This window comes from Penicillium rubens (assembly GCF_028828025.1).
Source record: "Penicillium rubens strain IBT 27055 chromosome Unknown utg000003l_segment0_segment0, whole genome shotgun sequence".
Taxonomy (NCBI): Eukaryota; Fungi; Ascomycota; class Eurotiomycetes; order Eurotiales; family Aspergillaceae; genus Penicillium; species Penicillium rubens.
Genome location: NW_026890601.1, coordinates 2238256 through 2250719, shown reverse-complemented (window position 1 = coordinate 2250719; position 12464 = coordinate 2238256). Strand labels below are relative to the sequence as shown.

At 48.5% G+C, this 12464-nt stretch overlaps 6 protein-coding genes across 6 annotated transcripts; 4 read left to right on the top strand and 2 right to left on the bottom strand.

Moving 5' to 3' along the window:
* Positions 1-567: 567 nt before the first annotated feature.
* On the top strand, positions 568-1122 carry N7525_007057 (uncharacterized protein; the record flags this gene model as incomplete). Its single annotated transcript, XM_061213902.1, has 2 exons — positions 568-645; positions 724-1122. 2 exons carry the CDS (start codon positions 568-570, stop codon positions 1120-1122), a joined length of 477 nt encoding a protein of 158 aa, XP_061068333.1.
* Positions 1123-3321: 2199 nt separating this feature from the next.
* Positions 3322-5048, bottom strand: N7525_007056 (FAD-binding oxidoreductase; the record flags this gene model as incomplete). Its single annotated transcript, XM_061213901.1, has 5 exons — positions 3322-3602; positions 3657-3877; positions 3931-4420; positions 4481-4907; positions 4968-5048. The coding sequence occupies 5 exons, from the start codon at positions 5046-5048 to the stop codon at positions 3322-3324; spliced, it is 1500 nt and encodes a 499-aa protein (XP_061068332.1).
* Positions 5049-5997: 949 nt separating this feature from the next.
* Positions 5998-7605, bottom strand: N7525_007055 (cytochrome P450; the record flags this gene model as incomplete). Its single annotated transcript, XM_002567577.1, has 1 exon — positions 5998-7605. The coding sequence occupies one exon, from the start codon at positions 7603-7605 to the stop codon at positions 5998-6000; it is 1608 nt and encodes a 535-aa protein (XP_002567623.1).
* A 615-nt stretch (positions 7606-8220) lies between these two features.
* Positions 8221-9465, top strand: N7525_007054 (putative integral membrane protein; the record flags this gene model as incomplete). The annotated part of the gene is made up of 3 exons (XM_061213900.1): positions 8221-8385; positions 8434-8933; positions 8994-9465. The coding sequence occupies 3 exons, from the start codon at positions 8221-8223 to the stop codon at positions 9463-9465; spliced, it is 1137 nt and encodes a 378-aa protein (XP_061068331.1).
* A 261-nt stretch (positions 9466-9726) lies between these two features.
* N7525_007053 (uncharacterized protein) lies at positions 9727-10728 on the top strand (the record flags this gene model as incomplete). The annotated part of the gene is made up of 4 exons (XM_002567576.2): positions 9727-9804; positions 9857-9922; positions 9974-10070; positions 10124-10728. The coding sequence occupies 4 exons, from the start codon at positions 9727-9729 to the stop codon at positions 10726-10728; spliced, it is 846 nt and encodes a 281-aa protein (XP_002567622.2).
* Positions 10729-11554: 826 nt separating this feature from the next.
* Positions 11555-12343, top strand: N7525_007052 (nitroreductase family protein; the record flags this gene model as incomplete). Its single annotated transcript, XM_002567575.1, has 3 exons — positions 11555-11890; positions 11964-12078; positions 12141-12343. The coding sequence occupies 3 exons, from the start codon at positions 11555-11557 to the stop codon at positions 12341-12343; spliced, it is 654 nt and encodes a 217-aa protein (XP_002567621.1).
* Positions 12344-12464: the final 121 nt, after the last annotated feature.

Below are 12464 nucleotides of genomic sequence, written 5' to 3'. Positions count from 1 at the left end.
GCCCGAAAAGGTCCACTCGCTTGACCTTCCACGCGTTCGTTGAATGTTTATTCCCATTGTTCGGGATGAAATTCCTATCTTGTCCATTAAAGCCACGGCGAATTGGCCAATACATTAGTTCACGTCTCTACCAAGCGTTGCCTCCGTGTAAAAATGCAGTCCTTCGGGGAATCCAAAAAATCAAAGCAATTCATCCAGTTGTAAATGCAAAATGTCAATCCGCGAGTAGCACAAAATACTTCCTTGTTATCAATGACGTCCATGGGTGTGACACGCAGTAAGACGACGGAGGCACTTTGCCTGTGATGGAATACAATCCATAGAAAACCTGATAACGCCGAGTGTTTCAAGACGGAAGACTGTAGTTGCTTAACCAATTTATCGGCCACCTAGATGTCACTATCCTCTGCGCTAATCCAACCTCTGTGTCGTCCACGCAGTGGAATCCGAGCCGGGTGACAGTTGGTATAACTCAGAATTCCGTCCGGTAAGCTAGGGCTAATGTCGATTGTATACTTCCCACGTGGAACCGACTTTCGGCTTCGGATTGTTGACATAACATCGAATATGCTCGTCAACATGCCCTCCGATCAAAACTTCATGTTTCCGGCTGTTGAATACGACATCGAGTACTCCACGTCCATGGTATTGGGTCAGCCCCTAAAATATAAGCAGATTATCAGCCACGGATGGAACGTATAATTTTCAACATTTGTGTTGCAGCAGCCAGACCCCGATAACCGAACTTTCGTAGCCTGTCGACGTTCAGTGCACCTGAGTGACTTTCGCATTCTGCCGATGGTCATGCAGACGTTCAAACTCGTTGAAATTGCGAAAGCCTTCGGCTATGCTGGCATTGCACTGTATGCGTCTGTAAATTGTCCCCCAAGTAAGATTGCGCACATCGCGGTCGAGCGTGGGAATGGTTTCCTCTGTCCACACCTCGGCCAGGACTGGTCCCAAAGCTCAATTCTCACAGATGGCACTGCTCTCCGCGGTCAAAGTGCTGACTGGGGTGGAACCCTAGTATATAGACCAGCCAAGATATCGTCGAGTCCGTCCTGGGCATCGTTTTGCCACCATCGATGGCGAGATATTGAAGTGGCTCACGAGCTTGATTGAAGAAGCAGCCATAAAGTCGACTTGAAGCGGGCTGCATCTGTCCCTTGTTCTACCTGGATCTTCGACTGCTGCGCGGTCATTCATTCAAGCAGTCTCGTTGTGTATACCAGGGTTGTGGTCGGTTGAGGGCAAGCGGTACAGAACGACGAAGCTTCAAATGATGTCGCGTACGCTTTGCTCCAGAGATCGGTATCATGCAATGGGACCGGGAAGCGTTGATACTGGTTGGATAGGACCCTGGACGGGAAATGGAGACAAGAGTGAATACCCAGGAATACAGCGTCAGCATGCAAAGAGAATATGAGCAAAGTTGGAAACTCACCTATTTAACCTTGATTGGTACAGTAAGCGTCTATCCACGATAGAACGAAAAAATAAATGTAGGAAGGCAAAAGAACCTGAAGTTGAGTGTGGAAAAGATGGCTTAGCATCAATATAGGGAGGATGTTAGGAATGAAAGGAAAGCAGTGGGAAGATATGATAATAGAGAAGAAGGAAGTGAATAGGAGAGGAGACGAAAGCAACCTTGGAATATGCTGGGGATAGCATCAAGAAGAAGGAAAGAGATGTGACAAAATAAAATGTGAATGGCATCAAAAAAATCCCCATTAATCCAGACCGTTCCTGGACCTCAGGACAGGACAGCAGCTACCAGAGTCCTCAGAGAGAAGCCTGGCACCTCTGTCCCCTCCTCCGGCCATTCCTTATGAGGGACCTCCACTAGATGGGGGTGCTACAACCCCCAGAAGCTTCCTGGGTTTGATAAGGTCCGAACCGGTAGTGGGCTAGGAGCTATTCCCCTAGGCCACTCAAGGGGGGCTGGTTAAAATACTGGTCTTTATCTTCTTCATATAGAACTAAATCCTTAAACGATATGTCACTAGAGAATCCTAAACTACATTTTGCCTACACTCTCGGTGTCATGATAGCCCCAGATTTGAAAGAAAGGACTTATATAGGGTCAGCCTACTATCTACCAAGTTTAAAACAAATCGGAACACTCGATGGCGGTGGTTGATGAAGTCTTCAAGTGTAGGGTACATGTATGTAGAGCCAGAACATGAAGCTATCCAGACACCCATTTTAGGAAGGATCGATGACATTAAGCCCAAATAGTACAGTCAGGCGTTCAATTCCTGGCCTCGTCAAATTAATTATTAGGTGCACCTTTTTTATTTTCTGGCTTTTCCCCAGAAAATTGTGAGCCGTCAATATAATATCAAAGCAACCTCCCATCCACGCCGATCACTCGACATCGACCATAAAAAACCGATCCCACCCAGGAGTAGAGCATAACTCACGTGCCCTATATCCCATACCCAAGCAGAAAGGCCGAACCAAGTTGAAACCGCCGAAAGCCCTCACGCTTCGTACCCAACGATACGATTCGGCAGGCTTTCGCCCGGCAGAACCATCTGGCTCTTCATTCACCCCCTCCTCCGTCATTCTCCATCCATCTTTTTTGACAATGCGGGAGCGGCTGTGGATACTCTGTTTGTTATATATGGGTGCGACTTCAGAGACTCGACGTCTTGAAACGGTTGCGAGAAAGGCTGCTCGAATTGTGCGTGACACAAGGCATGCATTGCTATCTATCTCCGCCATTCATCCGGCGTCTCATAAACTGCCGCAATCATGGCAGCTACTGGCAGACAAAGATGGGATTTGCTGTCGCGTTACTGGAGAAATACATCTTGGTTAGCTCAAAGCACTTCATATCGCCGAGGCCGGTCTAGGCCCGGTGTCATTGGTGTACGTCTCCAACCTGTCCTACAATATAGGTGTATTATGCTCCTTTATGTGTCAGCAAAACACTGTACATATGTATACCCAGCCTAATCGTAAAATTACATTCGCAGACACGATACGATGACAGCGTATGCCGCCCGTTCGTGGATCTACATCGGTTCCGAGTTCGTACTGCGCCCACGATCCATCATTTTAGCGAGGCTCGGCACGACACGATCAACATAGTAGATTACCATAAATAGGCAATTTATGGCAGGGGTTAGAATAAACACGGGATGTGGAGTCATTGCAGGGTTATCCAATTCACAGTGGCAGGCTTCGGCTAAAACGTGGTTAGGGGATGCATTAATGTAGAGCTCACGAGGTGGATATTGTATATCGTACAACCCCAACGAAATAACCACGAACTAGCCAAGTTCACTCCAAGATCTTGTTTCTTTGGTCCCTTCTTCACTGGGCCACAGCGCTGATCTTAAACCCACCAGGCACCTGGTTTTGGAAAACACAGGTTTGGTCGTACTTCCTAGCAACAGTCCGAATATACTCCAGATTCTCGGGGCCATAGGAAGACAGAGGACTTTGGTTAATGTTGGCGTAGTTCAGGTAAATGAACTCATTGTCGGCTCCAATTGACTTCGAGTAGGTGGTCAACTCCTCGAGGGCACTGTTGGCCAGTTGGTTGAACAAGACATCGTCGGCTTGATCTTTCCACGAGTAGTCGAAGAGGACCTCTGTGCAAGAGAGTGTTAGACATCGGGAATGAAGTTTATTATAGGCGGACTTACGGAACAGGTTCTCGTTGAAACGGTCGAGGCCCAGCACGTTGCCACCCTGCTCAGTGCTGTGATCAGTGAACAGTTTGGGCCAAGGCTGGATCATCGTGAACATAGTGTAGTCATCCCCCTTGGCACCAGCCTTAGCCTCCTCAATCATTCTGTTGTGAATATCGATGGTGCGCTTCATCAAATCGAGGTTGTTCACAAATGAGGCAGTGACGAAGACGTCCCTGGACCAGGTCAGTAATTCATCTTAGAACCAAACAGTTCAGGAGCCACACACCGGTATCCGGATGCCTGACCAAGCTCCTGGGTAAGGTTCCAAACGTTGGCAACACGCATCGAGCTGCTAGTATTGGCAATGGCGGTGAAGTCGTCGAAAGCCGAGGGGTAAGCCACGGGAGCGGTATACTCCAGAGCATTGGCAATGATATTTTGGTCGGACAAAGAAAGGTACTCCCACATACCAATCCACGAAGCGTATGGATCATTTTCAAGGTTGTTGATGAACCTGTTCCCAGCCTCAAGGTGCTGCAAGGTAGTGCTATTGTCGTACGTGACAATTCCACCCCAAAGCTTGTCGTCGTCGATGGTCTTCATATCATACTTGGTGACAATTCCGAAGTTCCCAGTTCCACCCTTTAGAGCTTTGAAGAGATCCGCGTGGGACTCCTTATTAGCGTCAATGATCTCTCCGTTAGCCAAAACAACCTCGTAGTTTACGACGTTGTCACAAGCAAATCCAACACGTGCAGTGTGGAAGGTATTGCCACCTGTATAAACAGTTCTATCAGTCACCATTCAATAAGTCAACATGTTTGATCGTGTCTTACCGCCGAGCAAAAATCCACCAACACCCACAACACCAGAGCGGCCACCGGGCACTGTCACATTGTACTTCGCGAGAGTCTCGTAAACACCTTCCCAGCGAGATCCAGGAAGAATAGACGCAGTGCCTGCTTTCTCGTTGTAAGTGGTGGTGTTCATCAATGACAAATCGATTGTCACGCCATCAACGATATTGTTCGCTCCCGCCCAGGTGGTGTGGCCACCACCGCGAACAGCAAATTTGCAAGCTCCGTCAGCAGCAACGAGCGTATAAACGGCGAGAGAAACCTCCTGCGCTGTGCGTGGCTGCAAAATACACGTCGGCTCGAGCTGAACGTTCTCAGCCCAGTAAGAACCGATCGATCTCTTGTAAGCAACGCTGTCGGGGTAAACTACCTGGCTCCTCAGAGCAGTGGTTTCCAAAGCTGAGCACTGTTTATACCTGGTCAGCTGGCTTGCTTGTATTCTTTAGAATCATTTGGGATGCCTGACGCAAGTCTCAGGTGTAGTCGCATGGACAGCTCTCAGCAAGGTACCCATGCACAGGGCTGCAACAGCTGCAGTGATACGCATGGTAGAGAAATGTATGGATATTCACTCTGACTTTCTACTACATCTGTCAGGCGTAGTATTTCCGGGGCATTTGCCGCTATTATAGTTCCAACAATTGGGCTAAATGCCAGCTTTTGGTATCGTAACCAAGTCCTACATTGTTGCATTGTCGATCAGGAAATAGACTCCACTATTGACACACTAAACGATGAAATCCAGGTTTCAGCGAACGTATATATACCGGCACGCATTGTCTTTTGGCCCCCATAGTGGGGGCGGACCGAGAATGCCTTAAACCGCCACTTAAAATGCAGCTTGCCAGATGTGGCAATTCATTTAGCTGAACTCTGAACTCATTCAAATATGAATGGCACCAATCTCAAGGTGAAACGAGTACTCGAATGTGTAATAGACCCCCGCTGGCGAGATCTCTCTGTAACCCGTTATTGTTAAAAATACCAGTTAATTTTCATTAATGCTGGCCCCTCTCATATTACAACACTAACCCTAATTCGTGGGGTATCCTGCAGATCTTCGTTATGCAGGATTTACACCCTGGCTCCTACCAAAAGAAGCCTGGATTCCTTGGCTGTATGCAGGTTGATCATGACATTGCTGTTCCCAGCATACAGGTCATTATCTCACTGCATCGATTGAGACTGCTTTCAGTCATGTCTTTACTTATTCCTGCGTTGTTGTTCTCACCGAGTCTTTCTGATCTGCCATAATGGAGTATACGAAGAAGAAGCATAAATAGATGCTTCTTTCCATGTATGAAGAAGATTAGACAAAACACTCATTTTACTCTCTGCAGTATACAAAATTGGAATTTTCATATTCATAGTACTTTTCACATACTATTTTTGTTCTCACACATACATGCTGTATAGAACGCTGTTTCTATAATCAACATTTATTACAGGGCGAGCTCGGATATATAATCGTAACATGAAACCCATTTGGCATCCTATCATTTATTTTCAACATCAACATCAGTTCCCATAACCTTTCCGAGACTTTTCTCCGCTGTCTCCCACTCTTTATTAATAACATCGACTACCCAGTCACCCCTGGGCCGGAGTTTGAATTTGACCTCCCTCGGCATTGTCATGAACCCTGCCACGGCCATCGCCCATGGATCCACCTCTTCCCCATCAGCAGGCTCGATATCAAACGCCCACAGCAGACAAGCAACATGCATAAAAGATCCATCTGTAGCGACCCTCTTTCCTTGGCAGATGCGACGGCCCTGCCCAAAGACCGGCAACGGAAGATCCGTCCGCAGTCTTTCCTCTCCGTCATCATCTCGCCGGAGCCACCGCTCAGGCACGAAGTCCTGAGTGTCTCCAAGCGCGGGATCAAAGACCTTCTCGTCCCGACCAATGGCCCACGCGTTGGCCATGAGAGTGACACCCTTTTTGATCTTGACACCATTGAACTCGTCGTCCCGGTCCGCCCTACGGGGAATTGAACCCGGCGAAATAGGCCGCCAACGGAAAAGTTCATGCATAATAGCATCAATGAAAGCAAGTCCCGAACGGTCCGAGAACCGGGGGAGGCGATCACGCCCGACGACCTCGTCGAGCAAGGCGTGCGCCCGCGCCATGAAGGACGGTTGGTGTAGCGCGGCAATGAACAACCACAGCAGCTGCCGCGGTGAAGTCTCCATACCACCCTGGATGGATGTTGCAAGAGTGAAAGCGAGGTCGAGATCGGGGACATCGTTTTCAGAATACTTCTCCGCTGTGGCAATGGCCTGCTTGGTGGAGTTCCAGCCTGGCGAGTTCCTCCCATGCTGGAAGAGGCGCATATAGAGGTCCACCTGTGTGGCGTAGAGCTTGTCGGCCGCTCGCTTCCATGGTGACAAGAATGCCGGCAGGTGGCGCAGAGGCGGGATAATATCTGGAATACCGGGGTTCGCTGCGAGATGGGTTACTTGGGTTTGGATGTCGATGATCTCGTGCAGGATATGCTCTTCGAAGCTGGGGATGCGCATGCCATAATGCAGAGCAAGTATGACACTCGATTGAGTGCGCTCAAGCAGTGGATAGATGGTCTCTGTGCTGATACCTTGGGGAAACTTTCGTGTAGCATTTGAAAGATCAAATAGTAGCTGCTTGGACTCAAGCTCCATCAAGGGATGGTACTGTGGGGCGGCAAGAGCACCGAGACTGGGCGCCAGGATGCGATGGTGGAACTTGAGGTGATCATCGTAGTCATGCATCAGAGTGAATTTTGACTGCCCAGGCTTAGCCCCCGTGATCATCTCCATGCTGACGGAGGGCGGACGGTTGCTGTACCATTGGCTGCGGCGGCTGAACAACTCAGTTACAGCCTCATAGGAATTCAAGACCACAATTGGTATGATCCCAAAGAGCTTCGGTACTGCAATCGGTCCATTTTCTTTCGTCCATGAGTCCCAGTTTGAAAGTGGCTTGTCAATGGGGGAGCTATGGAGGTCGCCGATTAGGGGAAGCTTAAGGAGGGGCTTGTTTTCTCCTTTCTTTTTTCCTGTAACAATGTAGAGCAATGTCAACAGACCGAACGCTACCGCGACCGCGATAGGTGTTGCAGTCATATTGGTTACAGAAATGCAGGGGCTGAGGAGACCACGTTTGACATATCAGACGCATTGCGGAGAAGAGGGAGACGCAGTTTTACATAGCGTAAAACATCTGCATGACTCGGTATTATGCCAAGCTCTATTATTCCTCCTATTCATTGGTTTGAGAGTAAAACGCGCTAAAAAGCGACGGACTCGTTGTTAGTACAAGCGGGACTTGGCCGACCAATAAGTGTCCTCCTATTGAGGACCCAGGGGGAGACGCTAAAGCCGTCATAATGCCGAAGAATGGAATTGTCTTCTCATCATCAATCGCGATAATGTCGTTGCTAATTTCGATATGGTGTGTCACTCAGCCTCCACCTTTAATGAACTGCTAGTCTTTGCAGGAGGATTTGCCATATTACTAGGTAGTTCTTACTTATTCATAATTTATTCCACAAAATGTGAATTATCTGACGCATAAGTGCCGAAGCTAAACCGCGTATAACCCCTGGCCAGTCTAGGATTTTGGCCCCCTGGGCTATCTTCGACATCCCTGCTAGCTGCAGATGAGCTGGTTTCGGATTATCTATTTAATAACGTTCCCCAGGTTTACCACCCGCCTTAACAAATCTGCGAGAATGGGAGATGGTTGTTACTTTTCCTATAGAAACGCCAGCCCAAAGGCAGGTCTTGGGCGTGGCCATCGCTTTCTCCGTTCTAGCCGTAGTAGCAGTATGTCTGCGACTGCTAGCTCACCATCTTGCGCGTAAGCGATGGATCTTGAGTGACTATTTCATAATTGCCGGCAGTGTAAGTATTTGTCCAGTGGATTTATCAAAACTATGCTTACCAATACAGATCTTTGCCGTTGGCCTCCAGTCCATCAGCATCACCGGCGTGATACAAGCGGGCATCGGTTATGATCATGTCCCTGCAATTGCAATCAAATTTGGCACCCAGCCTATCACCAAACTCCTTCAGTTAATTATCCCGTTACAATTTCTCTGGGTCCTGAGTCTTAGCTGTACAAAGATCTCGATCTTGTTCCTATACCTTAGCATCTTCCCTGTCACTTGGGTCGTGCGAGTATCCTGGGCAACGATAGGTGTGATTGTCGCCTGGACAATTGGAACAATACTGGCAGGATGTCTGATCTGTCGGCCCTTTGCTTTTAACTGGGACCAGACTATTCCTGGGGGATCATGCGGTAACCAGGTCACCTCATTCACGGCGACAGGGGTTATAAACCTTGTTACCGACGTTGTTGTGCTGGTGACACCGATGCCGCTGCTATATAAGCTGCAAATGGCCAGATATAAAAAAGTGACATTCATCACTATCTTCGGGCTGGGAGCAGTGTAAGATTTGCACGGCCAGTGAAGGAAACGCAAGGAAGAATTTGCTAACCTAGAATATAGCACATGTATCATCAGCATTCTTCGTATCTCCATACTCTCCACAATGGATTTCACCGACATCACCTACTCGATTCCACGTGCCAACATCTTCAGTGGCCTAGAACCATGTCTCGCTGTAATCCTCGCGTCGGTCCCTATGATGCGCCCCCTCCTAGGGCGTTCAGCGTACACACCTGAGGTGACGGCTCGCCCATCGAATAAATGTTCGTCTCCGTCTGGAAGATCCGGGTCTACTGGCGATGGCGAGTTCCAGCCGCTGCAGGATGACTCGAGTGAGCTGTGTTTACGGCCAATCGGGCCAAAGCATGAGGTTGGCGTCGCAGTTCAGAACCCCGCAGAGACGGGAGAGACATCCCGTAGGAGCGAAGAGTCTCTTAAAGTTGGAGAGAGCAGGGATATGGATCAGAGGGAGCAAGGAGGCTTGGGGATCTCAGTGAAGCAGGAATGGGCTGTGTCTCACGGACAGAAGTGATATCAAGACCTCTTTCCTAAAACCTTTCATGTACTAAACTAGGAAATAAAGGCCTTACTGGCCAGGCATCGAATTGTGATTCGCTCTTTCCAATCGTTTGGTCGATTGTTTTCCCCATTCACATTGATCGATTGTTTATGCTACATTGTTTTGGACCTACATGGCCTTTCATTTCAAGACCTCGCCCGCCAAAATATTTCTTCTGCTGAAAATTATCTGCTCCAGAAACCGCTTCTCAAGGTCTCGTCAATAATCTACAGAATGTTATTCAGATATCTTCTCGCGTTGGGTATCCAACTATGCTGGGTTGCTCTCGGGTCTGCCCAAGACGCGACAATTGTTTGTTTACCTGCAAAGTCACCAAGATAATGAGGAAACTAACAACATACAGACAATTCCATGGGTCACAAATGCACCTGATTACTTCCAGGGCTATGGAGCTAAGGCCATAGGTGCCGTATGTATCTTGTCTGCTTCTGCTGTTATTCATTGCTAACAACCAATGCAGCAAGACGCAACCACAACCTACGGGATCAACTGTCTCTCGGACCAAACGGCCTGCCACAGATTCACTCCAGATCTGACCGTTATCTACGGACCAAGCAGTAAGAATATCGCGGGCCCCCAAACACGGCTTTGCACTGACTTGTACACATAGCATATGACATGATTGCCAACGGCTACAAATTTGACTTCACCTCAGGTTGCACGCTCATGGGTTCTCCAACACCCACAGGCGCATCTTGCACAGAAACGAAGTCCTTACATCTAATGAGTGCTGTCACCTCGGCTACAGTGCTTGTTCCAGCTACAGGCGACGCTTCTACCCTGGGGATTTTCCCGGCAACCTTGATCGTGACAGATACCGGAGACTTCCCCGCGCCTGCTACCGCGACCGAAACCAAAGCTTCTGCCGATTCTCATGTTTCAACTACTGACGCAAAATTGACTGCGCCTGCGACCGCGAGCACCGATCCTGTTAGCTTAGGCTCGGTTGGATTCCTGAATTCGACCGCCATGACAACTGATGGGCCAACATATTTCGGCAATGGAACTTCACCGGGTTACAAGAATGGCACTACGGTGACGGTGACTGTTCTTGCTAGCTCTATCCCGTGCCACTGTGAATGTGACTGCGGACAGAATCAGGCCCCTAGGGCCACTGTCACTGTGCCAATGGCGATGAAAAACCACGGAGTCAAGACGGCTGCGCCTGTGACATTGATATGTGGGATCGTAGCTGGCGCTATGTTCTGGGTTTGAACTTGAGGTGTGAATTAGGGGCTGGTTTGTTTATTTTGACCGAAATGTCATGGTGATATCGACCATATCAAAATTTGGACCTATGGTGAGATAGGTTGGATTTCAGGAACAGAATAACTACAATATTGTAGTTCGAATCTGAAGATTTGATTGGCTTACTCCGTACAATTATTCGCTCCACATCGAGGAATAGATTCCGCACCGGTTTTGGCGTAAAAATAGAAAAATAGCGCCCTCGGGAAAATCCCGCGGTCCGACGCCGCTTATATAATCATCGCATTGTTGCCCACGGAGGTCTAATGTACCTAGAATGGCCTCCGAAATCCCTAAATTCCATAGACTAATAGAGATATCTTCAATGAAGGGCCCTAATAATAGAAAATATAGTCTTATAGAAGTGATAATGATTGGAACATTGTTATCGGAACCCGGAACCTTTCCAGTAAACATCTCCGGACTTGGAAAATTGCTTAACTAACGCATTGATAATAATGCGCTGATTAATTTGCACTTTTCACTTAGTTAAGATGTGCCCAGGTGCTGACATTTGCTTACCTACAGGCCGCTCGGGGTCGGAGACTGTCAAATCCGTTCGATCTGCAGTTGTATTGCACTGTGATTGGCTGTGAGTGGCCATTTTTACTCCGAGATGGGCCCAGAATATGGCGGGAGAAAGCGATAGAAAAAAAAGACAGTTTGGAGATCTCATCCATAAATCCACATGTATAAAAGCCCCATCCCAGTTCACCTGTTATTTCTCCTTGGAATCATTCTATACCACTTCACTCCACTAATCATCCACCTGTCTCCCTTCAACACCTTCACAATGGGCTCCATTCAACCCGAATTCAAGAACCCGGCTACTGCCTCTCTTTTGGAGTTGGCCAAGTCGCGCCGCACCTACTACGGCCTCAAGGCCGAGAGTCCCGTCTCTGACGACGTCATTGAGCGCATTGTTCAGGACTCTGTTCTCCACGTCCCCAGCTCCTTCAACACCCAGACCTCCCGTGTTGTCCTCCTGCTGAAGGAGGAGCACAAGAAGGTGTGGGATATTGCCATTAATGTCATGGAGGGTCTGGTCGCCGCTGGCCACGTCCCCAAGGAAATGTTCGAGACTTCCACCAAGCCCAAGTTGGAGGCTTTCCGCGCTGCCTATGGAACCGTGCGTTTCCCCTCCCCAATATGACTCCATTTGGTGTCAAAATGGCGAATCATCAGCTTACACATTGATCCAGGTCCTTTTCTTTGTGGACTATGAGTCACTGGCTCCTATCAAGGAGAAGTTCGCGATCTACGCCGACAAGTTCGACCCTTTTGCCCAGGAGTCGAATGCTATGTCTCAATACCTTGGTATGTACTTTTCTTCACGCCTTTGGTCAGAAACAAGTAACTTCAAACTAACTATCACAAAGTCTGGACTGCTCTTGAGTCCGAGGGCTTCGGCGCCAACCTTCAGCACTACAGCCCCCTCATCGATGAGCCGATTACCAAGACTTGGGACCTCCCCGCTTCCTGGAAGTTGGATGCCCAGCTGGTCTTTGGTGTTCCCACTTCTGAGCCTGGTGAGAAGGTGTTCGCTCCTATTGAAGGTCGCTACAAGGTGTTCGGCAAATAAGCATATAACGACGCATGCATATAAATTTAGCACTCACGAATGAAAGAGCAATGACTTGGATTTTCCGTTTCGGCCCAATTTTGCAAACCTCAAAATTAGTAGGCTGGACTGCAGGGTCCAG